Source organism: Primulina tabacum, chromosome 1 (assembly GCF_025594145.1).
Source record: "Primulina tabacum isolate GXHZ01 chromosome 1, ASM2559414v2, whole genome shotgun sequence".
NCBI lineage: Eukaryota > Viridiplantae > Streptophyta > Magnoliopsida > Lamiales > Gesneriaceae > Primulina > Primulina tabacum.
Window position 1 is genome coordinate 10,319,641 of NC_134550.1, and position 26,677 is coordinate 10,346,317.

The window sequence follows — 26,677 nt, forward strand, 5'->3', positions numbered from 1 at the left end:
CCCAACCCGGAACCCGGTTTAACCTGACACTAACCCGAACCCGAACCCGAAAAAGACTAACCCGAACCCAACCCGAACCCTAAAAAGACCAACCCGAACCCTAAAAAGACCAACCCGAACCTGATTTTTTTCGTGTTGGATCGTGTCGGATTGACGAATCGTGTTGCATTTTGACACTCTTAATCCATTCTAAATAAAATCAAAGTGCATTTAATTAATAATATTCTCTTAGAAAAATTTGATTCAAAAAAAAAGTATGCTCTCTTAATAATATAATATAATATAATACGACTCGAGACTGGCAAGGAAGTCACCATACACAGACGAAGCTTTCTTTATAGCTATTGCTGTGTGTGAACTCTCAAATGTGCATACACATTATTTTTCATTTCTTCGGAGTAGTAAATTTTTATGAAGCGTATATCCCAGTAATTGAATATTATATTAAGCTAATTATGAGAAGCTATAGCTTGTAATTTGTACATTTTTATTACACTCGAAATCAAAATATTGTGTAATTTTCAATTGCTCTTTACGCCCGCTAAATATCCATTAAAGTTGTGTTTGGATTGACGCATTTCAAATATATTTATGTAAAAGTAAGATAATAAACTTCAAATTGATCATTTATTTCATATTTATATAATATTTCATGTTAATTATGATATACTCCTGTTTTTAATGTCATATTTCCAAATTTATTTATTTCCATAGAGTCAACTGGATCTGTATTTTACATAACATGCCTATCCCACGTGAATTCTCATGTTGCATTTAATGAACGGCACAATAAAAAAAGCAGTATAAACTAATATTTCTCTTGTTTTCTGCTACATTTACACTCACAAGACTTGCTTGCCAACGTTTCTTTTTCCATCAAGTATCGTTGCAGGCGGTCTCTGCATATTAATTGTGTGTGAAGATGGGAAACAAAGCGCAGAGACTGGAGCAGGTCGAAGAAGAAGAGGAAAATACTCTTCTTCTAGTAAGAAAATCAAAAACTGAGAGAAATGGCAACAAAGTCGCCGAAACTTCTACTAATTACTCATGGAATGAATTATAAACTAATTTCTGAGAGTGATGGACAAGCAATTGAGTCAACTCTCACCGCGAATGGAGCTCACAAAGAAGAACCTGATGGGGTTTTTGAAAACGAAGCGGAGAACCTTGTTTTCTTTGACAAAGTTCAAGGTATTAGTTAGTGCTTCTGCTTCTCTCTTGGATTCAAAAAATGGTTTGGATATGATACTAATTTTTTTAGAAGTAGGTTATATGTGATACTTGGACTATGTAGAACTAGTAGTTCTGTGTGTTCTTGAAGGGAGAATCTTAGAAATTTGGAAGAATAGTATATGAATCCAAGGTTAAGTTTACACTTTTAGAGGTAACTGCCAACTTTAGTTTAAGCTTAAAAAGATCTTACACGAAAACATATGATTTCAGGTGTTGGGCATGGAAAGATGGAGGTATCGTCTCAGAGTTACAAGGCCTCGGAAGAGATTATAAGTGCAGAATACGACGTTAAAACAGTGTTACGAAAGCAAAACACGCATGATCTATACTGTCCTCATTGCAATTCTTGCATCACAGGCAGGGTTATTCTTCACAAAAGAAAACGCAACAAAATTCAAATTCCAGTTAAGCGTACCAAAACAGAAAAACCACCATCTAGTCAGGTATCTGATTATAAAGATCATCTTGACCATATTATTTGTGTAGAAGGAGCGCAAGAACGAACGGAGGATGTTAGAAGAAATTCTAAAATAGAAGTTATTAAAAGCATAGTTTATGGTGGATTGGCGGAGTTGATTACCAGCCTAAGTGTTGTGTCATCTGCAGCTGGAGGTGATGCCGCCACATGTAAGCATCGTATAAACGTTCTCATTGCAATAAAGTGCAAGATCTATGGTTTTGTATAATCTTCTTCTCTTGAATCACAGTGAATATTCTAGCTCTCGGAATGGCCAATCTGATAGGAGGATTCTTCGTCATTTGTCACAATGTAAGGACACTCACCCATTTCAAACAAGAATTATCATCTACGTGTAAACATAAACAGGAAGATAAGTTGATAATTACTAAAATTGCAGCTTTGGGAACTAAGATGTGAGCAGACAGACCAAGTAAACAGTCAAAGTGATCGATACCAAGAGCTCCTAGGCCAAAGGGAGAACTTCAAACTTCACGCAATAGTTTGCGTTCTATCATATCTCATATTTGGTTTAACGCCTATCGTAGTGTATGGTTTTTCATTCCGGCAAAGTGAAGAAAGTGAACTAAAACTTGTGGTGGTAGGAGCAGTCTCTCTCGTCTGCATTATTGCTCTATCTATTGGAAAGGCCTATGTGTGTAGACCGCCTAAGGCTTACGTAAAAACAGTCGTCAATTTTGTTATATTGGGGTTCATGGCCTCAGGAATTTCATATGCTGCTGGTGTGCTGGTGAAGAGATTTTTGGAGAGGCTTGGTCTGTTCCAATCAACTTCAGTTTCTGATATGATTTTCAATCGAGACTCAACATGGGCTTCTTATTGAGTGTCGAGTCTGTATTTCTCTATTTCCTTGTAAGATTTCACCACTTTGTCCAAAACTCAAGCCTGGATCCCATAGCTTTTGTTGGTTAGATTTCTGCACTGAGTGTTTGATTCATGTTTTATGACTTCTGCATTTTCAAATTCCGAAACTGTTGGATTACGTGTTCAACTGGTTTCCTTGCTAAATTTTTTTTTTGAAAGCCAATGACAAACTTGAACAATTTATCAGCTGTCCGATATACAAGTTACATCTATGTGGAGTAATATCAACGAGATAGCAAGTTACATAATGAAAATGTGACTGCTAAATCCGATTCTAGATAATTTGTTGGAGCTTTGTTTGCCTCTTACGCAGCATTTCTGCTCAGCTTATTGGTTCCCTCTTTACATCCTCGACCTTCGAAGGCCCAAAGAACTTGAGCATACATGCATGTATATGATTTCATCATTACAAATACAATAAAAGTGGTTGAAAACAATTCAGATCCGAATTCCCAAATATAACCATCCATCTTCACATTCTTTCTTCACGCCATCCCTTGGTATTTAACTCACAACTAAGGTAAAGCCAATCATATCCCACCACATCGTAGTTCAAGAAAGAGGAAACAACATTAATCCTTGCTGCCTATCCGTTTGAGCAGCCAAGCCCAGAAGCCAACACTTTTTGTTCCACTTGACACAACAGGCTTCCTGAATTTAGCCTTCTCGCTGAGTTCCTCAAATGATTTCACGATATTCTGAAGTCTCGCAACAAACTCAATCAACGAAGAAGTAAATGATGCAAGTGACAATGCACTAGCACTTTCATACGTCCTCACCTCTCTCTCATTGGAAATGGAATCGTTAATAAGTGAGAGACGTGATGGCCACATTGTTTGCTGTCTAATTAAGCGCATTTTCTCCAGAACCCCATTGTGAAACAGATACAACACTAGCGTTTGGATTATGTGGATCAAAATTTCGTATTGACAGATGATTTAAGATAGGCTGATACACTGAGGGAATTCATTACAAATGGCCTTTTTTCATTAGGTTAACAGTTCACCATTAGATGGAACCACATATAAGTATAAAGCCAGATTGGTAATCAAGGGTTATCATCAACGTCAATGACTTTATTACTTTGATATTTATTCTCCTGTAACAAGAGTAACCTCTATTCCGATACTTCAATTGTCTCTTTGCAAAATCTTGAAGTATACCAAATGGATGTAAAGACAGCTTTTCTACATGGAGATTTAGAAGAACAAATTTACATGAAACAACCTCAAAATCTGTAATTGGGCAAGAAAATAAGGTTTGCAAACTGGTGAAATCTCTATATGACTTAAAACAAGCATCAAAGCAATGACACGAAAAATTTGATAAAATCATGATAGAAAGTGAATTTAAATTCAGTGAATACGAAAAATGTGTATACGTGATGAACACTGAAAATAATTGTCATTTTATGTCTTTACGTAGATGACATACTTATCACTGGTAGCAATGATAAGATAATTAAATCCGCCAAGAAGCTGTTAAACTAAATATTCGACATGAAAGGTGAAAGGAATATTTTAATCCTTTATTATTTCTTTTGAATTGATATTATCAATTTGAAATTTTTCCTTTCTAAACTAAAAGATCTAGCTTGATTTATTTTAGATGATAAGACCTTGGTTGACTTATCTCTACATATTATAAGATTTGATTTTAATATGGTATGTATCTCCAAGATATTTCATCATTATTTGAAAGAGTTTTATGCATAATAAATTCTTGTTTCCATGTTTGTATAATTGATTTTATGGGAAGATAATGTAGGCAAGATATCGGTGCATATATATAAGGAATATTGAGAGAAAAACAACATGAATTTTGGGAGAGGACTTGTACGCAGCTGCTAGAGTTTTTCTGAACGTGCACAAGTTCAGTATTGAAGATTTTCGTGGGAAAAGTTTGTGTGATTGATTCACATACTTGTCGTGTTGCTGATTGGTGTTGACGACACTCAAGAACGACACTGCATGAAGTGTTGGCTGAAGAGTGGTTTCATTTGGTTTTAAGCAACACACCTTTTTTGTTTTATGCATTTAATTTTTAGTTTTGGTTATTTTGATGCACCTTAATTTCTTGGAGTGTCAAAGAATTAAGTTTTGTTAATCTCACTAGTATTGTTTTGGTGTAAAAAATTTACTTATTTTTCTAGTGAATTTTTGTCATGAGGCATTGCATAAGTATTGACACTTGTGCATAATTTATACCTGATCTTTATTTAATCAAATTAAACTTGTGTGTTATTAATTAAATTTCGCTGCATGTTGTACGCTCGTGTTGACAACATAAGTGCACAATACTAACTTTTGATACACACAAATATAGTAATTCATGTACGTTTATGATCAACGGCCCTTTCAAAAGGTTTGGTTTTAATCTATGTGATGCTTGGAATTAAAATACATAGAACATCAGAAGGGCTAGTTCTAAGTCAGTCACATTATATGGACAAAATCCTTGAGAAATTCAATAAAGATGACTCTGCATTGGCTAGAACTCCGATAGGTACAAGTCAACATCTATCAAAGAATTGATGGGGGAGTATTTCTCAATTAGAATATTCTAGAGTCATTGGAAGTATGATGTATTTAATGAGTTGTACAATACTAGATATAGCTTACATAGTAAGCAAATTGAGTATATTCACGAGTAATCTAGGTGTTGAACACTGAAAAGAAATTCATATTGCTAAGATACTTAAGGTACACTCGTGATGTTGAACTGCACTATACCAGATATCTTGATGTTATTGAAAGACAGAGTGATGCAAACTGGATATCTGATATGAAAGACTTAAAATCTTCAAGTTGATTTGTATTCACTTTAGGAGATGCAACAATTATGTGGAAATCTTATAAACAAACTATAGTAGTCAGATCCACGATGAAATCTAAGTTTATAACTCTCGAAAAAGGTGCTGAAGAGGCTGAATGACTGCGTCAATTCTTAAGATATGTTCCAAGATGAGAAAAACTTTTGTCGGCTATATGTATACATTGTGATAGTTAATATGCGACTGGAATGACACAAAATAATATGTATAATGATAAGTCTAGGCATATATGCTTTAGACACACTACCATTAGACAATTAATGTCAACTGGAGTTATCTCTGTTGACTATGTAAAGTCAAAGGATAATATAGCGGATCCACAAACCAAATGAATAAACAGAGAGTTAGTTGTGAAATCGTCTAGGGGAATGTGGATTAAGCCTATAGAATAAATTGATGCGAAGAAAAATCCAACATATACTGACTGGAGATCCCAAGAACTAGGTTTAATGGAACAATCTAATCACACTGATTTGGTAGATCACTGTAGGGGTTATCCCTAGCTCATTCCTATGATGCAACATTGAATGGTGAGGATAAGCATACGACTTTTAATGATTATGATAAAATCTATAGTGTCTCGAAAAATTAAAGATCAACATGAACCACATGCATGCATGTTATCAAATTTCTTATATATTTTAATTAAATTGTTTTTAATTGCATAAATTGATTATGGTAGGCATGATTACATGTTTAAAATAGGGTTTTATATTAGAACACATAAAATTGCGTTTTAAAAATTATTCGAGACGTGATCGAGGAACGGAGACCGGGGACCTTAGGAGAGAAAATATTTTATTAAATAATTATTTTTAATTGCTTAATGTGTTGTGTATTTTAAATGAAATTTTTGAATATGAGGTGTTTTGAGGTGATTTTATATGCCGAGTCGTACTTTTAAACAGTATTCGATTTTCGACGAAAATATGAACTTTTCGATAACTCGTCTATTTTTTTCACAAACTTTCCTAAACAAAATACTTTAAATAATTACTAAATGACATAATGGGCATAATATACCTTGATTAACGGGTCTAGGCTTGCACTTGAGTTTTAATTAAAATAAAAAGACATAAAATCCTAAAACTAAACATTAAAACTCACACACACAATACCTAGGAAAGCTAGGACTGTCTCATCAGCACACACAACACTCATCACACCTAAATTTGGGAGGAAATTCAAGCAATATTGAAGGAAATTCAGCATAGGGCCTCCTCCACGTCGAATTCATCGCATCGCAAGCTGTTTTTCGTGCATAATATACGCAAAGGCACGCCATAATCTTCTTTCAAACATTTTGCGGGTTTTTTTATAATTAATGTAAAAATAAAAAAATATTTCAAAAATAATTTTAAAAAAAAATTGCAAAACTACTTACAAAGCGCGGACGCTCGCTTACACGGAGTCCACGTGGATGAGTACTTATATTATTATTTCTTATTATTTATTATTATTATTATTTATTATTATTTTGTGATAGTACATAAGTTTATTATTATTATTTATTATTATTTTAAATAATTAATTTAATTTGAATAATATATTATTATTAATATTATTATTATTATTATTTATTATAATTTTTAATTATTAATTTAATTCGAATGAAAAATATTAAATATAAATATTTATAATATATGTTAATTATTAAATATTTTGTATTATTTGGTTGGGTGATTGAAAAATTAGAGATATGAGATGATTGAAAGAAAACGTACATAAAATCAATATTTTAAAAATATGAGAGGATTGAAAAAATATTTATTGTTCCATTTTAAATTATTATTCTATTTTAAAAATATGAGAGATATGAGAGAATTGAAAAATATTTTTATTTTTAAATTATTATTCCAAGAAAACGTACATAAAATCAATTGGTCAAAAGGATATTTTAGGAAGATCCCATTTCGAATTCTCTCAAAATTCTATAAACACATGTTTCATAAAAAAAATTAATTGTAAAACATATAATTATATATAATCGGTTTATTATTATTAATAGATTTATTAAATAAATCAATCTATAAAAATGAGAAGGCCAAAAGTGAAGGAAGCAAGCAAGCATTAATAATTACTTGTATAATATATTAATATTGTATTTTTATGTTGTGATTAATATTTTATTTTAATATTGTGATTGAAATTCAATTAATAATAATAGCTTAAATAGAAAATAAACAATGTACATTTTCGAATATAATGAAAATATTGTAATTCAATGTAATTTTTATCGATAATATATGCTAAAGTTAAACATCTTATTGGTGTACTGATGAAAGACTACTATTTTTATTCTCCCTAATTTTCTCCCTTCAATCGTCTCATATCTCTAATTTTTTCAATCACCAAACCAAATAATACAAAATATTTAATAATTAACATATATTATAAATATTTATATATATTTTTTTTCATTCGAATTAAATAAATTATTAAAAATTATAAAAATAAAAAAAATAATATATTTATAAATATACTTTCATATCTTTGAGTTTTTATGTTGCGATTGAAATTAAATTAACAATAACAGCTTAAATAGAAAATAAACAATGTAAATTAAATAATAGAATGAAAATATTATAATACAGCATAAGTTTCATCGATATTATATGCTAAAGTTAAAAGTCTCATCGATACTATATGATAAAGTTAAACCTCTTATTGGTGTATTGGTGAAAGACTACTATTTTTATTCTCCTTAATTTTCTCTCTTCAATTCTCTTATATCTCTTTAATTTTCTCCTTTCAATCCTCTCATATCTCTAATTTTTCAATCACCCAGCCAAATAATACAAAATATTTAATAATTAACATATATTAAAAATATTTATATTTATAGTTTTCATTCGAATTAAATTAATAATTAAAAATTATAATAATAAATAATAATATATTCGAATTAAATTAATTATTTAAAATAATAAATAATAATAATAATAATAAACTTACGTACCATCACAAATAATAATAAATAATATTAAGTAATAATAATAATAAATAATAATATAATAATAATAATAATAAATAATAATATATTTACGTGGACAAAGCGCGGACGCTCGTCCACGTAAGCGAGCGTTGGCGCTTACAAAGCGCGGACGCTCGTCCACGTAGAGCGTCCGCACTTTGTAAGCGCGGATTAAAGTAGTTTTGCAAATATTTTTTTAAAAATTATTTTTGAATTTTTTTTTACATTAATTTTAAAAAAAAACCCTCTTTCACACCATAATACATGATTGAAGCATGATTGCATGAAAAATATGTTAAGACTTCTAATTATTTTCGTTTTTATGTCATAGCATGTCTATAATTCAAGTTTTTGTGATCCAAACCATGTTGTATCGTTGCTTGAAGGGCTGCCACCTTAGGGACACTCAAAAGGGATGAGTTTAGGAGGGTTTTAGGGCCTAGATAACTTGACACAGGGGTTGGACGTGAGGGGTTAAGGGTTGCACGAAAATAAGGGTCCTTGGATGGCTATGGTTTGGGCTAGGACTCCTTTAAGGCCATGGCTTCCAGCAGCTATTAGGGCACGACCAAGAGACCTAAATGGGTTGTAGGAGGGTTCAAGAGAGGCGCACGATGCTAGGTTAGAAGGGCTAGGTGATCGCGTGTTCTTGGGGGCCGCGTTTGGTTGAGAAGTTGCGGTTTTGAGGGGCTGGGCTTCTAGGTTCTTTAGGCTCGGTCCAAAAGGGTCCCTAGTGTTTAGTCTTGGTCCTAAGAGGGTAGCTAGGGTCTGGTTGGGTCGCTTGAAGGCTAGGAACGAAGCACACTTGGCTAGGGAGGGCTGCGCATGGTTATAGGTCACTGGTTGCAAGGCTTAGCTCGTTTGGGACGTGGGGCCTGGTCCAACTGCTTGATGTGGATTCGGTCTAAGTCCTATGATGGTCGACCAGAGCCTGGACCAAGTGGATAGGGACTGGAACCGAAATAGGAGGAGTTAGAAACCTATTAGAACTAGGACACCTATGCAGAAAACCAGCAGCTGTAGGGACGTGTTCAGGGACTTTGTAGGCTTGAATTGTGTCCAATAAGTCTTAGTTATGTGTTAGGAAGCTTTTGTTAAAGTTTGGTAAAGTTTTGTTAAGTTTCGAGTCCATACGAGTCAAAATCGGGATGTACGTCTAAGTTGTCGAAACAAATTTGTAAATTAGTTGAGGGACATAAGTTTACGTCTAAGAAATATTTATGGGTGTATTTTAAGGTGATATATTAAGTTTGGAATGATTTGGATCGTCAGTTTTGAGGTCTAAAGATAAATACGCAAAATTATGCTTCTAGGGGTAAAACGGTCATTTTACACCTGAAAATTATTAGGCGTCCTGACAGTGCCCTGAAGGCTGTAATATATGTTAAAATGTTTGCTTCAAATGTTTATGGAATTTTATGATTAAGCGTTAAAACTAAAAGATATGTTGCATACTTAGTTTAAAAGAAAAAAAATGATTTATATATATATATGCATGAATTTTTATAAGTGATGAAAATATGAAACGTTAGATGAGGTGAAGTGATTGTGACTAATACGATGATATGATTGGAGATATCGTGAGGAAAAAAGCGCCAGAGGAGACTGTTTACGGGATAAGGTCCCAGAGAGAGCCCGACGATCGTATTTCCATTGACATGATATGATTATATGATAGGCCAAGGCTCAGTTGACGGGTGAGAGTGTCGTTGATGTCCCCTCCGCCCAGTACTGTGGTTATACATAAATGGATCCATCGACCTTCAGTTGAAACGAAAGTCACAAATAACTATTTTTAATTCAATAAAAGGAAAACGTATACGTATATGATGAAAATAAAAATGTTTATGATGAAATGATGAAAGGAAAAAGTTTAAGTTTATGCATGTTCATGAAAAGTTATTTTAACTAAAAGTATTTTCACTGTTGCATGTGGATGTATATGTATTAATTTTTATCAAGATTATGGTTTGCTAAGTCATTAGACTCACTAGGTGTGAACGATGCAGGTGAGCATGATGTTGATGTTGTTGAGGGCCTTGATGGTTGATCTTGCTGGACTGAAGGTGCGCAAAACCCAAGGACCAGCGCTAGCTTTTCCGCATTTATGTTTATGACTTATGATAATTGTTTAAGTTACTTTTAAAGATTTTTACGACTTTTATATTCTTTTGAGTGGTTTTGGAGAAGATGTTAGAGTTAGGTTGATTTTGGAAAATGTTAAGTTATGGTTGGTAAAAGATTTACAAATTTATGTTTCAAATCACTTCCTTTTGAATTTTAAATTTAGTTGGTATGTTTTATTTTAAGTTGGTGTCAAAATATTTCACATATGTATCTATATGTTTCGACCGAATTAAATGAAAGAAAAAAAACTATAGTGTATTTTAAAGAAAATCGAGTAGTGGACGTTTCAGTTGGTATCAGAGCAATGTTCCTGCAAAGGTTTGTGCCACCGCCAGTTCCGGAAAGCTCAATCGTCAAGCCTCAAGTCTATAAATGTTTTTAATATTATCATCTGCATGTTTACACGGTTCATACGTTCAAGTTATATGTTTAAACACTTTTTGAAGTTAAATGACATTTATTTTTAAGTTTGCGTGATAAATGATTTTTATGAATAAACATGCATGGTCGCATGATTTTTCTCATGCTAAAAGATTAGATGATTTAGAATTTTTATGCATGTTACGATATGAAATAAGAATTTATGTGATTTTCATGCATCTTGGCTTCGTAATGGAATTGAACATGTTTAAAAATTTGCTCAATGAGAGTTAGAAAAGGTTGAAAATGATTTGACTATATTGATTTTTGGGTTTTAGTACTGATGTTCTATTTTTTGGGCCATAAGTTAATCATGAAGATTCTGAATGTCTTTGGGACATGTAGGCTTTCTAAGAAAATATTGATGATTCGTGGTTACTAATTAAGTTAAATTTTGAGAATTACACATAAGGAATAATGATTCGAAAACCGCGACAGTCTTTAGAAGTATAAAAAAATGTATAATTTGCGATTTTATGTTTTGATGGAAAGATAAGATTTGTTATAAAAATTGATTTTGGGTAATAAGCTAAAATTATTGAAATTTATGTTATGAGAAATATATAGAAGGAAATTAAGAATGCAAAGAACTTATGGGTTAATTGTAAAATTTTCGAAATTAAGGATCAAGTGGATAATTTTCGAGGAAATTAATAATTTATTTGGCAATTGTTAAGAAATTTGATTAATATTTTAACAATAAGTGAGAATTGAATGGTTTAAATGATATGAATTTTTGATGATTTAGGCTTGAAGAGATATTTAGAACCTTGAAATATCTTTGTTATAAGGTTATTAGGAATGGTAATGAAAGGACATTATAGGATGAATTCATATTGGGATTGGAAATCTAAGCGCTAGTGGAATAATGTGTGGCAAATTAAGAATTTAGAGTGATGAAAATTTAAGGAAAATTTAGTTAGAATGGGAGAGACATAAGGACATTCTAAAACTTATCAGAGCGGCACAGCGGAAGCGTGGATTATTAGGATACTAGACTTAAGTCTAAACTTTTTGATTATCAAGGATAAGTGAATTTAGGGGACGAAATCCAATTTAAGGGGGGTAGATTGTAACGTCCCGAAAAATTAAAGGTTCACGTAAACCACAAGCATACAAGTTATCAAATTTCTTATGTATTTTAATTAAATTATTTAATTGCATAAATTGATTATAGTAGGCATGATTACATGTTTAAAATATGGTTTTCTATTAAAATGCATAAAATTGTGTTTTAAAAGTTATTCGAGACGCGATCGAGGAACGGACACCGAGGACCTTAGGAGAGAAAATATTTTATTAAATAATTATTTTTAACTTTTTAATGTGTGGTATATTTTAAATGGAATTTTTGAATATGAGGTGTTTTGAGGTACTTTTATGCGCCGAGTCGTATTTTTAAACAGTATTCGATTTTCGACGAAAATATGAACTTTTCGATAACTCGTATATTATTTTCACAAACTTTCCTAAACAAAATACTTTAAATAATTACTAAAGGGCATAATGGGCCTAATATACCTTGATTAACGGGCCTAGTCTTGCACTTGAGTTTTAATTAAAATAAAAGACAGAAAATCCTAAAACTAAACATTAAAACTCACACACACAATACCTAGGAAAGCTAGGACTCTCTCATCAGCACACACAACACTCATCACACGTAAATTTGGGAAGAAATTCAGCATAGGGTCTCCTCCACGTCAAAGTCCTCGCATCGCAAGCCATTTTTCGTGCGTAATATACGCAAAGGCACGTCATAATCTTCTTTCAAACATCTTTCACACCATAATACATGATTGAAGCATGACTGCATGAAAAATATGTTAAACTTCTAATTATTTTCATTTTTATGTCATAGTATGTCTATAATTCAAGTTTTGTTGATCCAAACCATGTTGTATCGTTGCTTGAAGGGCTGCCACCTTAGGGTTACTGAAAAGGGATGAGTACTTTAGGAGAGTTTGAGGGCCTAGATAAGTTGACACAGGGGCTGGACGTGAGGGGTTAAGGGTGGCACAAAAATAAGTCTTTGCATGGCTAAGGACTCCTTTAAGGCCACGGCTTCCAGCAGCTATTAGGGCACGACCAGGAGATCTAAATGGGCTGTAGGAGGGCTCAAAGGAGGCTGCACGATGCTAGGTTAGATGGGCTAGGTGATTGCGTGTGCTTGGGGGACGCGTTTGATTGAGAAGTTGCGGTTTTGAGGGGTTGGGCTTCTATGTTCTTTAGGCTCAGTCCAGAAGGGTCCCTAGTGTTTAGTCTTGGTCCTAGGATGGGTAGCTAGGGTCTGGTCGGGTCGCTTGAAGGCTAGGAACGAAGGCTATGGAGGGCTGCGCGTGGTTATAGGTCACGGGTTGCAAGGCTGGGCTTGTTTGGGACGTGGGGCCTGTTCCAAATGATTGTTGTGGAGTCAGTCTAAGTCCTATGAGGGTCGACCAGGGCCTGGACCAAGCGGATAGGGGCTGGAACTGAAATAGGAGGAGTTAGAATCCTATTAGAACTAGGACACCTATGCAAAAAACCAGCAGCTTTAGGGACGTGTTCGAGGGACTTTGTGGGCTTGAATTGAGTTCAATAAGGCTTAATTATGTGTTAGGAAGCTTTGGTTAAAGTTTGGTTAAGTTTCGAGTCTATACGAGTCAAAACCGAGATGTACGTCTAAGTTACCGAAAGGAATTGGGAAATTAGTCGAGGGACATAAGTTTACGTCTAAGAAATATTTATGGGTGTATTTTAAGGTGATATATTAAGTTTGGAATGATTTGGATCGTCGTTTTGAGGTCTAAAGATAAATACGCAAAATTATGCTTCTAGGGGTAAAACGGTCATTTTACACCTGAAAATTATTAGGCGTCCTGACAGTGCCCTGAAGGCTGTGATATATGTTAAAATGTTTATTTCAAATATTTATGGAATTTTATGATGAAGCGTTAAAGCTAAAAGATATGTTGCATGCTTGGTTTAAAAGAAAAAAATGATTTATATATATATGCATGAATTTTTATAAGTGATGAAAATATGAAACGTTAGATGAGGTGAAGTGATTGTGACGAATACGATGATACGATAATACGATTATATGATTGGAGATATCGTGAGGGATAAGGCCCCAGAGGGAGCCCGTTTACGGGAGAAGGTCCTAGAGGGAGTCCGACGATCCTATTTTCATTGATATGATATGATGATATGATAGGCCAAGGCTCAATTGACGGGTGAGAGTGTCGCTGATGTCCTCGTCGCCCATTAATGTGGTTACACATAGATGTTTCCATCGACCTTTAGCTTAAACGAAAGTCACAATTAACGATCAGAATTCAATAAAAGGAAAACGTATAGGTATATGATTAAAAAGAAAATGTTTATGATGAAATGAAATATGATATGAATGATGAAAGGAAAAATATTTAAATTTATGCATGTTGATGAAAAGTTTTTTTAATTAAAAGTATTTTAACTATTGCATGTGGATGTATATATGTATTAATTGTTATCAAGATTATGGTTTGCTGAGTCATTAGACTCACTAGGTGTGAACGATGCAGGTGAGCATGATGTTGATGTTGTTGAGGGCCTTGATGGTTGATCTTGCTGGACTGAAGGTGCACAAAACTCGAGGACCAGCACTAGCTTTTCCGCATTTACGTTTATGATTTATGTTTATGTCTTATGATAATGGTTTAAGTTACTTTTAAATATTTTTACGACTTTTATATTCTTTTGAGTGGTTTTGGATAAGATGTTAGAGTTAGGTTGATTTTGGAAAATGTTAAGTTATGGTTGGTAAAAGATTTACAAATTTATGTTTCAAATCACTTCCTTTTGAATTTTAAATTTAGTTGGTATGTTTTATTTTAAGTTGGTGTCAAATTTTTTTACATATATGTATATATAAATTAAATGAAAGAAAAAAAACTATAGTATATTTTTAAAAAAATCGAGTAGTGGACGTTTCAAAATGAATAAAGAATCTCCTATGTGAGAGAATGTAAAACCCTGGATTTTGTACAACCGTGATCATATCAGATTAATAATTTGATCATACTAGGATGGTATAATCTTGGATATTAATGTTATTATTATCATTTCAGAATATAAGATTTGATGCAAAGTTATCTAAGTCGTGTAGATAATCTTATCGTGTGCAGAATTTTGAAACCCGAAATTTAAGACGATATTATCTATCGTGCAACTTGAAATTTTGGGAGGAATAAATCTATCTCCATCCAGGAAATTAATTAAGGAATTTCGAATTTAAGCAGTTAAAAATCTAAGATTTGAGTTGAGATTGAGATACCGGGATAAAAGATCAAGCATGAGATAATAAAATCCTTAGAATTCGAATTAAACAGTGCACATATACTATGTCAATTTCGAAATCTTAGGGGATGAAAGATTTGGAATTCGGTTATCACCCAAATCACGGATAGATCACGATTCGAGATAAAAGATTTGATTCAGATTTCAAACGCGATATCACTCGATCACGATAACAGCCAACCTTTATAAATAGGAGGGCCCTATAGCTCGAAAATTACACCATATTTCTCACCAAAATTTCGAGACTCTCCCCTCTAGTGTCCTTAGGATTTTCGAGTACAACGAAGCGCTGCCGCCGTCCAGCCGCCGGAACAGGAATTTCAAAAATTCCAGTGCAGTAAACCCTACCCGTTCACATTTATTTTCATCAAGGATTTAAAGTAAGTGGGCTTGTTTTAAATTATTGAATTTCGGTGCATGTATTTTCGGTTTTTGTCAAAAATTCGGTTGAGTACAATTCTTTTTCTACATCCTTCTGGTTACGATTTTTGGCATGAATAATGTTTTGACACTGTGAGAATTCAACTTGATATGGGTGGGAATCCCAACCATACGTACCCTTACGCGGTGGGAGAGATAACCGCTATACGGCCTCGTCCCTTTAGAGGAGTAAAAATTAGGGACTGATATCAGTAAACCATTGAAAGTAGATGAATCTCAGTGTCGGGTTAATGATGCGCACGTGGTATGAATTATGTTTGCATGGTATATATATTTCGAAATTTGCATGTTTTATTTATTGTACTCGAACGGCCCCTACTTGCTGAGTGAAGACCATATCACTCACCCCTTACAACCTTTCCCCAGATAAATCCAAAGAACATGTGGAGGAAGAGGAATCTGAACAATTTGGGGCTGGTGATTTTATTAATTTCGAGATTGGCTAGTATAGAGATTTTCGAATTTTTAGTAATTTAAATTTCATGTAAGACGTTTCCGCAGTTTTATTTTATTTTAGTTGTAAAGACTTGGTGTTGAGAAGTTATGATTAATAAACTGGTTTTCGGTTTATACTATGCTACGAGGCTGGTTGTTTTCAATTGTGTGATCGTTAAACAACGCCGGTGTCAAATCCCGAGTTTCGGGACGTGACATTTAAGTGGTATCAGAGCCGCCAGGTTCATAATCCGAGTGGAAAAAAAAAATCGATTTTCGAAAAAAAAAATTCGGTGGAATTTTTACTCGAGGCCGACACTATCCCCTCCGAAACTGCCCAACGAACGATACTCACCAAACTGTGAGGTAGGGAACAAAATCGCGAAAATCCTTCGTTTCGGCCTCCGAAACCTCGTTTTCGCCATTTTAGGAAAGTTTCGTAACCCCTATAACTTTTCGTCTGAAACTCCGAATTCGCTTCCGTCAACTGTTCTGGAATCCTCTCGACATATGCTTCGAATCCATATGTCTATCTCAAAACTTTCCATTTTTGGAAATTTTCGAAAAATTTTAATTTTCAGTACCCTACTCTATCCTGATATTTTGTTCTGTCATATTTATGATATTCTGAACATTTCCTTTTTCTTTATTTCAGGAAATGGCACCATCAAGTCCCCCGAGATTCCGTACTCGTGCCCAAGCTGCCATCCGTATGAAGCAGCTTGCCCTTGACAATCAGTCGCGCCTGATTAAGCGACTTCGAGCCCGATTAGGCGAGAAGAGACAAGAAATTCAGACTCTAGCCACGGAAAAGGAGAACATAAGGGTCCAACTCAATAAGGCGATCTACCAGGGAGAGCTGGTAAGAGGGGATAACATGTATTTGAGGGATGGCATAGAGCATGGCTAGTCTCGAGAGAAAAAGCTGCAAGAAGATATCGACCGATACCAAAAAGAATTGGAGGAAGAAAAACAACAAAATGCCAGGAGCAAAAAGAGACTGTAAAATTTAAGTGAGGCTATAAGCTGCATTGCAAAGGTGAACCATCAACTGACTCAACAGGGTGAAGCGCTGAAGAACGAGATCAAGCAGAATAAGAGGGCGTACGAACAGCGCCACCAGTGTACCATAGATCTGTTGGATGAGGCAGAGGCAGATGTTCAGGGGTGGAAGACGCAAGTGGCCCAGCTTAATACGGAGAATGCCCAGCTCACTCATATGGTAGAGCTACTTCAGGAGGAAGAGCCGGATGAGGAGCCGGAAGGGGAAGAGCCTATAGAAATTGAGGAGCCTATCGCAGTCGTTGGAGATGGAGAGATAGAGGATTAGACTAGGATGTTTTAGTGATTTTGTTCTAGGAGTTTATTTTTCCATTATTGCTATTTTATTCAGTACGACTTTTATTTCATTTAGATTGGTCATGTTCTTTCTTTAAGAAATCAATAAAAATTTGTTCTATTTGATTCATTGATTTCGATTTATTTCAGCACAATCTATCGTATGAACTCTACTCGTACATCAAATTCTTAGAACTTGAAATTGTAGGAAATGGCCGGCAGAACCCCAAGACAGAACCACAACCCGCGTTATGCTAATACCGACCGTGAAGGCGGACAGGAGAATGGGCAGGAAAATGGACCCCCGCCTGCAGTCAACTTAAGCCGAGCTGATCTTATGGCCATAGCCACCATTGTGGCGACAACACTGCAATGGTTGGGAAACCCGAACGCCAATCAGCCACCACCACCTCCACCACCGAACGGAGTCAAATTTCATTACGAGTCTCTCCGTAAGAACAGGTGTCTGACATTCAGAGGGGACGCCGATCTTGAAATTGGCCAGAGTTGGCTAAAGAGTGTCGAGACTCAGTTGAGGCTATTGGAAGTTCCCGAAGCACTCAAAGTGGATGTGATCGTGCCTTTTCTGGAAGACAGAGCAGCTAAATGGTGGGAAGCAGTCTCGCCAGCCATGACTGCAGCTAGACCAATCACATGGCGAATCTTTCGGGAAACATTTCTGAAACAGTACTACCCGACAGAAGTCAGATTGCAGAAGTTAAGCGAGTTTGAGAATCTCACTCAAGCTCCAGATATGTCAGTAGTGGGGTACACGTCTCAGTTCAATGCCCTTTGGTCGTATGCTCCGGCAATCATGGCGGATGAAGTTTTGAAGCTGCACCGTTTCAAGAAAGGATTGAACAGCCGAATCCAGTCGGCCTTAGCAGTTCATCAGCCCGCCAACTTTGCAGATCTTATGGGCGCAGCTATCCGAGCTGAAACTTATATCCGTCGAAGAGAGGGAGAGAATAAGAACAAGCGTCCTCATATCGGTCAATCTTCTCAGGGAGGTCATAATTTCAGGAAACCCAACCAATCAGGCGGACCTTCTTCAGGGCAACCCTCAGCGGCCAACTATCAAGGACCCAAGCCGTGCCCGACATGCCATTTCAGACACACAGGGGAGTGCCGAAGAAATAGTGGTGTATGCTTCGGATGTGGGAAAGCGGGACACCGAATTGCTGAATGTCCTACTGCTGCCAACCAAGCAGCCGGGCCCAACAAGGGAATTGGGCAGAATACTGGAGCTAACCCCAACAAGCCAAAGGAAGGCAAGCCTAACGCCAGGGTCTTTGCTATGACTCAAGAAGAGGCCGACGACGCCAATGAAGTCGTGTCAGGTACCATCCTAATTCAAAAAGTGCCTGCTTATGCGTTATTTGATTGTGGTGCTACGCATTCCTTTATGTCTAAGAGACTTGCTAAGAAACTAGGACTTAAGCCTGAACTATTAGCTGAAACTTTTCGAATAGCCACACCTACAAGTAAGGCCATCGAAACTCACGAGATTCACAGGGACTGTTTAATCGGTATCGGTAATCAAACATTCAGTGCAGACTTGATACAATTAGTTATGGCCGACTTCGACATCATTCTAGGAATGGATTGGTTAGCCAGAAACAATGCATTAGTGGACTGTAAAGTGAAAAGAGTTAAGCTCCGAGCCCCGAATCAAGAAGAGATCGTGTATCATGGTAAATCCAAGGAACGGAAATCACTCCTTTCCGCTTCCCAAGCATGGAAACCCATGAAGTCCGGGGAAGATATCTACCTAGCAATGGTTAGCGAAGTGCAAGAAGAAGTCGAACTGAAGATAGAAGACATCCCAATAGTATGTGAGTTCCTGGATGTTTTTCCAGAAGAACTCCCAGGGACAATCCCGGACCGCGAAGTTGAATTCGAAATTAATCTAATTCATGGTGTAGCACCAATTTCGAAAGCACCTTACAGGATGGCGACAGCTGAACTCAAGAGTTAAAGGAACAACTCCAAGAACTGCAAGACAAAAAGCAAGTTCGACCGAGTGTGTCCCCATGGGGAGCATCAGTACTCTTCGTGAAGAAGAAAGACGGGAGTATGAGATTGTGCATTGATTATAGAGAACTGAACAAGATCACTATCAAGAACAGGTACCCTCTACCGAGGATAGACGAACTATTTGATCAACTTAAGGGAGCCGCAGTCTTTTCTAAACTGGATCTAAGGACTGGTTACCACCAACTGAAGGTCAGGGCTGAAGATATCCCCAAAACAGCTTTTCGGACAAGATATGGGCACTATGAGTTCACGGTGATGCCTTTTGGGCTAACCAATGCACCTGCAGCCTTCATGGACCTAATGAACAGAGTATTCAAACCATTTCTGGACCGATTCATAGTGGTGTTTATTGACTACATCCTCGTCTATTCTTCCAACGAGAAAGAGCATGAAGAACACCTCCGCCTTGCACTACAGACTCTGAGAGATAAGGAGCTCTATGCTAAGTTTAAGAAATGTGAGTTCTGGCTAAAGAGTGTATCTTTTTTAGGACATGTGATCTCTGAAACAGGAGTATCAGTGGACCCCAAGAAAGTTGAGGCAATTACAGAATGGCCAAAGCCTAAAAACGTCACAGATATCAGGAGCTTTCTTGGATTGGCCGGTTATTACAGGAAGTTCGTCGAAGGTTTTTTTCAATTGCCATACCACTGACTAAACTCACTCAGAAGAATTCCAAGTTCGTCTGGGACGAAGGTTGCGAGAAAAGTTTTCAGACATTAAAATAAAAGCTCGCATCCACGCCAGTACTAATCTTACACACTGAAGATAAGGAATTCACCATCTACAGTTACGCTTCTAAGGAAGGTCTGGGATGCGTACTCATGCAAGAGGGAAGAGTTCGCCTACGCATCAAGGCAGTTGAAACCGCACGAGCAGAACTACCCTACGCATGATCGGGAGTTAGCAGCAGTTGTCTTTGCTTTGAAAATTTGGAGGCACTATCTCTATGGCACCAAGTGTGAAATTTTCACGGATCACCAGAGCCTCAAGTACTTGTTCACCCAAAAAGAACTAAACATGAGGCAAAGGCGGTGGATCGAACTACTGAAGGACTACGACTTGACTATAAGTTACCATCCAGGTAAAGCAAACAAAGTGGCCGATGCTCTGAGTAGGAAAAATGGAGGCAAGATCACTCTAACTTCACTCTCCGCTCGGCCATGTCTGCAGGAGACCGTCAAGTTAAATCAGGACCGAGACCCCGAGCTAAAGAAACTTAAGGGACAAGTCGAAAGCGGAAAGTCTCAAGATCTACAAATTGATGACAAGGGAGTCCTATGGATGAAAGGACGACTGTGTGTACCAGACAGCGATAACCTTCGCCAAGAAATACTATCGAAAGCACACAAGTCCAAATTTTCAGTTCATCCAGGGAGTACAAAAATGTACCGAGACCGCAAGAAGAATTTCTGGTGGAACGGAATGAAAAGAAACGTGGCAGAATTTGTCTCTAGATGCCAAGCTTGTCAACAGGTCAAAGCAGAGAACCAACGACCCGGAGGATTATTGCAACCTTTGGAGATACCAGAGTGGAAGTGGGAACATATCTCCATGGACTTTGTGGTCGGGTTACCAAAGTCGAGGCAAGGCCAGGACGGAATATGGGTAATCGTAGATAGACTTACAAAATCTGCACATTTCTTACCCGTCCGTATGAACTACAATCTGGACAAGTTAGCTACACTGTATATGGACAATATTGTACGACTTCATGGATTACCAGTGAGCATCCTGTCTGACAGAGACCCAAGGTTCGTCTCACGTTTTTGGAAGAGCTTCCAAGAAGCCATGGGAACGAAAGTTACACTTATCACGGCCTATGACCCTCAAACCGATGCCCAAACCGAGAGAACAATTCAAACCCTGGAAGACATGTTGCGAGCATGCGCCCTAGAATTCAGTAGCAATTGGAGCAATCATCTACCATTGATCGAGTTTGCTTATAATAACAGCTATCACAGCAGTATTGGGATGGCTCCATACGAAGCTCTCTATGGAAGGAAATGTCGATCACCCTTATATTGGGATGAAGTGGGAGAAAAAGCAATAGTAGGACCCGAGCTCGTACAGATAACAATAGACAAGGTTACAGTAGTCCGAGAGAAACTCAAGGCAGCTCAAGATCGACAAAAGAGTTGGACAGATCTGAAAAGAAGGCCAGTGGAATTCAACGTCGGCGAGAAGGCCTACGTAAAAGTATCGCCTATGAAAGGAGTTGTCCGATTCAGTAAAGCTGGGAAGCTAAACCCTTGTTATGTGGGACCCTTTGAGATTTTGGAGAAAGTGGGCACGCTAGCATACAGATTGGCACTGCCACCAAGCATGTCTAGAATTCACAACGTTTTCCACGTGTCCCAACTACGAAAATACATCTCGGACCCAAGCCACGTGTTGGAAGCAGAACCGCTCATGATCGAAAGCAACTTGGGAGAAGAGCTGAAGTACGAAAAAGTTCCCATCAGAATCGTGAACACCAAGGACCAGGTACTAAGACGGCGAATCATTCCCTATGTCAAGGTGCAATGGTCTAACCACACGGAAAGAGAAGCCACATGGGAGCTAGAAGAAAGGATGAGAGACCAATACCCGTACCTCTTTTTAGATCAAGCCAACCCAAGTTTCGATGACGAAACTTCCCATAAGGAGGGAGGGATGTAAAACTCGGGATTTTGTACAACCGTGATCATATCAGATTAATGATTTGATTATACTATGATGGTGTAATCTTGGATATTAATGTTATTATTATCATTTCAGAATATAAGATTTGATGCAAAGTTATCTAAGTCGTGTAGATAATCTTATCGTGTGCAGAATTTTGAAACCCGAAATTTAAGATGGTATTATCTATCGTGCAACTTGAAATTTTGGGAGGAATAAATCTATCTCCATCCAGGAAATTAATTAAGGAATTTCGAATTTAACCAGTTAAAAATCTAAGATTTGAGTTGAGATTAAGATACCGGGATAAAATATCAAGCATGAGATAATAAAATCCCTAGAATTCGAATTAAACAGTGCACATATACTATGTAAATTTCGAAATCTTAGGGGATGGAAGATTTGGAATTCGGTTATCACCCAAATCACGGATAGATCACGATTCGAGATAAAAGATTTGATTCAGATTTCAAACGCGATATCACCCGATCACGATAGCAGCCAACCCCTATAAATAGGAGGGCCCTATAGCTTACACCATATTTCTCACCAAAATTTCGAGACTCTCCCCTCTAGTGTCCTTAGGATTTTCGAGTACAGCGAAGTGCTGCCGCCGTCCAGCCGCCGGAACAGGAATTTCGAAAATTCCTGTGCAGTAAACCCTACCCGTTCACGTTTATTTTCATCAAGGATTTAAAGTAAGTGGGCTTGTTTTAAATTATTGAATTTCGGTGCATGTATTTTCGGTTTTTGTCAAACATTCGGTCGAGTACAATTCTTCTTCTACACCCTTCTGGTTACGATTTTTGGCATTAATAATGTTTTGACATTGTGAGAATTCAACTTGATATGGGTGGGAATCCCAACCATACGTACCCTTACGTGGTGGGGGAGATAACCGCTATACGGCCTCGTCCCTTTAGAGGAGTAAAAATTAGGGACTGATATCAGTAAACCATTGAAAGTAGATGAATCTCAGTGTCGGGATAATGATGCGTACGTGGTATGAATTATGTTTGCATGGTATATATATTTCGAAATTTGCATGTTGTATTTATTGTACTCGAACGGCCCCTACTTGCTGAGTGACGACCATATCACTCACCCCTTACAACCTTTCCCCAAATAAATCCGAAGAACAGGTGGAGGAAGAGGAATCTGAACAATTTTGGGGCTTGTGATTTTATTAATTTCGAGATTGGCTAGTATAGAGATTTTCGAATTTTTAGTAATTTAAATTTCATGTAAGACGTTTCCGCAGTTTTATTTTATTTTAGTTGTAAAGACTTGGTGTTGAGAAGTTATGATTAATAAACTGGTTTTCGGTTTATACTATGCTACGAGGCTGGTTGTTTTCAATTGTGTGATTGTTAAACGACGCCGGTGTCAAATCACGAGTTTCGGGACGTGACAGAGAAAAGTGGGGCCGCTTCGAAGGAATTGTTAGGCTCAATTCTAGACTCTCTTGCAGAACCAGACGTGTGTTCATGGCCAAAACGAACACGATAATAAGAACTGAATAATATCAGGAAAAGTCCTATGTGAAGTATATCTTAATTTACATAAACAGCATAACAGTTCAAGGACATCACGTCTAATGGTCAGCTAGTAAAATAAATATATTTCATAAGGGAATGTTCAAAAAGTAACATCAACATATCCTATGCAAGATTCAAATGTAGAATTTTATCATCAAGATCTATAGCAATTTTCATTAATGTGAGGGATTGTAGGAAATTTGAATCAAATTTAGAGTCTGAATGAAATTTATGACTCATGAATGTGGGAGTGTCTTTTGGCTCTCCACATTCTTGAGTTAGTTGTGGCTCATGATTATAGAAATGTCTTTTGACTTTCTACATTCCTGAGTTAATTGAAAACTTTTGGCTCTTCATATTCTTGAAAATGATTTTTACAAATACTCAAGATCTCTCTCAAGCATTCTCTTACATTTCATATTGCTAGCTTTCTATTTGGCCTCCGTTAAATTTCGATGATAAAGTAAATGTACGTTTTCAGTTCGTCGGTGTAGTTACTTTGTGTTAAGTTGTTGCAAAGTTTTGCCGGTATATCCTAGGAAACAGTTGTCCGTCCAGATCCTCGAAACACCGTCAGAGGGGACAAATTAGTTTTAAGAAAATTGTACTTCGTACAGACCTCAGTTTGATTTATTGTTCTCTTGTTGTTCTTTTATACACGATATTTATATTTTCAATAATATATTTATTTTTGTTTGTTGCTTTATCTTTATGAGATTGTTTTCATTCTCTGCTTCTATATTTTGTTATTAGCAACTTGGCTAATAAATTACTTAATGGAGAACCTCTTGTCACCATAAACCACCTGCATAGGGCGGTCGCGGCCACCGCTGCACGGCAATTAGGGAACTGAGCACAATGGCCATTATGTTGTTTCGAAGAGTTTGCACCGATAGAATACCATTCTTGGATGGATCCTTTAATTTCACATAAAAAAGGATTCAAAACTTAATTCCAGTTATCGGCCTTTCAATTCTAGAATAACAGTCAAAGAACAGCTGTCAAGGAAACCTGAAAGTGATTTCGACTTATTCCGACAGATGATTAATCTTTATTAGAATGCTTGAAAACATATAGTAGATAGCTCAAAGTAGTTGTCGTCAGTCTTCAACTTTGAAATCCATCGAATCCGTCTATATATATATATATATATATATATATATATCGTTCGACTTAAATTTGATTCGTCTAATATAAAATATTTTTCAATTATAAATGGACAAAACTAAAGTTTGTGGGCGTGAATCATGGATATTTTTTTAATTCAAATTTTTTTTATTGCTTATATTCACAAGAAGATTGTTACGAGGTCTGCTGTAAGTCTTTTGTCATCTTCCCTTTTAATTTCTCATCATGTACTAAATTATTATACAAACTTCTCGTTTTATATCTATTTAATTCATTCAAAAAAATAGTTTTAAGTTTTTCAAGACTTAGTTAACACAAGTATATTAGTAAAACCAAGAAATATACAAGTAAATATAGAAAGTGTACTATATATTTGCGACAACCTAAAAAAAGATGGAAGTTCGTATAACTGTGACAGACGTAATATTTCTAATTCTATTTTGACGACATATATAATTATTTATTTGAGGCGTAATATCTCTTCCAGCATGGATTTTCAAGAATAATGTTTTTCTTGCTTTTAAATATATTTACAATGTTCATACATATAACGTTTCATAAATGTAATTATATCTCTGATCGGGTAATTATTTATTTTAAGGTTTGGTCACAAATAATTTATTTGGCCGGTTACTTCCTGGAAAGTTGTATTTTTAACCTGATCGAATAATATGTTTATATATTATTCATAAATGTAATTATATCTCTGATCGAATAATATGTTTATATATTATTTTTCTCAATAAATATATCATTTCCCCTTATGTTACCTTAAAAAACTACGTATTAGGAATTTTTGTTCCCACTTTAGAAGTTCTTGTTGAATCTCATTATTTTGGTCATTCAAGTTTATCCCACTTAGTGGTTCAAAAAAAAAAGTTTATCCCACTTAGTAATGCGACGATGCTAGTTTTTAAAACTTTCTTCAAAATTCCTTGTCTAAACCAGGGACGTAGCCAGAAAATATTTTGATCCTGAGCTGAGATGTATACCATAATCATATCATTGTTGCCCTAAAAAATGAAAAGCAAGCCATTCATCAACGAAATGTATTGCCAAGGATGAATCTCAAGCATTTTTCACTGCGCAGTATGAATCTTAATATTTTACAATACTAAAATTTCAATGCACCGTGGCTTGTACATTTGACTCTTAAATATCAGAAAAATTTAAAACAGATGGATCCATGTGAAACCAGGAAAGAAAAAAAAAGAAAAAAAATATCTCAACTAATGCTAAAAAAGCAGACCTCTTTCACGCATAATTAGTAAATATTACTACTTGAAACACTTAGCACCAAATTAACGCATAAGATTCTCATAAAAGCCATTCTAAATGAACTAGTTCATACTACAACCAAACAATTTTCAGAAAATCCATTCAAATTACGACCAAACAATTTTCTTTTGCTCGCACTGCTAAGTAAACCAATTCATACTAAATGAATAATAATGCCTAGGAAATATTTACACAAATAAAAGTTCAATTACCTCAGTTTTTGCGGAAGACGAACCTCCAAGATCTTCCATGTGAATCTCACTCCCCTCCGTATCCATTTGTTGGAGATGAAGATTTTTTGTGCAGAGAGAAGCCCTTGTGATACGGCTATGAAATAGGCTGAAAGAAATGGGCTAAAGTGGGCTCAAAAAAATTACCAAGAAGGCTAAAATTTAATACAAAAAAACCCAATACGTATTACTACTTTGGGCCAAAATTTTAGCCTGGTTGGAGCCCACCCCAGCCTTTGGAGTGGCTCCGTCCCTGGTCTAAACCATCAAGCTACTTAATCTATATTTTCAGTTTCATAGTTAATTTCTAATTTTTTGTTACGTTATACCTTCAAAAAA

At 36.0% G+C, this 26,677-nt stretch overlaps 2 protein-coding genes across 5 annotated transcripts in view; both read left to right on the plus strand.

The window, feature by feature from the left end:
* Positions 1–693: 693 nt before the first annotated feature.
* Positions 694–26,677, plus strand: part of LOC142540649 (membrane protein of ER body-like protein) — a 37,255-nt gene continuing 11,271 nt past the window's right edge. For 2 of the 4 annotated variants that reach the window (XM_075646964.1, XM_075646991.1), the window contains exon 1: positions 694–1,191. In XM_075646964.1, the coding sequence (XP_075503079.1) occupies positions 1,011–1,191 (181 nt within the window). In that variant the 5' untranslated portion in view covers positions 694–1,010. Of the gene's footprint in view, positions 1,192–1,443; positions 1,466–26,677 lie in introns of all 4 variants that reach the window. The other 2 variants (XM_075646982.1, XM_075647000.1) reach the window with 2 other exon arrangements.
* On the plus strand, positions 1,470–2,702 carry LOC142520793 (membrane protein of ER body-like protein; the record flags this gene model as incomplete). Its single annotated transcript, XM_075623923.1, has 3 exons — positions 1,470–1,860; positions 1,941–2,002; positions 2,091–2,702. Coding segments are annotated over 3 exons (897 nt in total), but the record flags the coding sequence as incomplete, so codon positions are not given.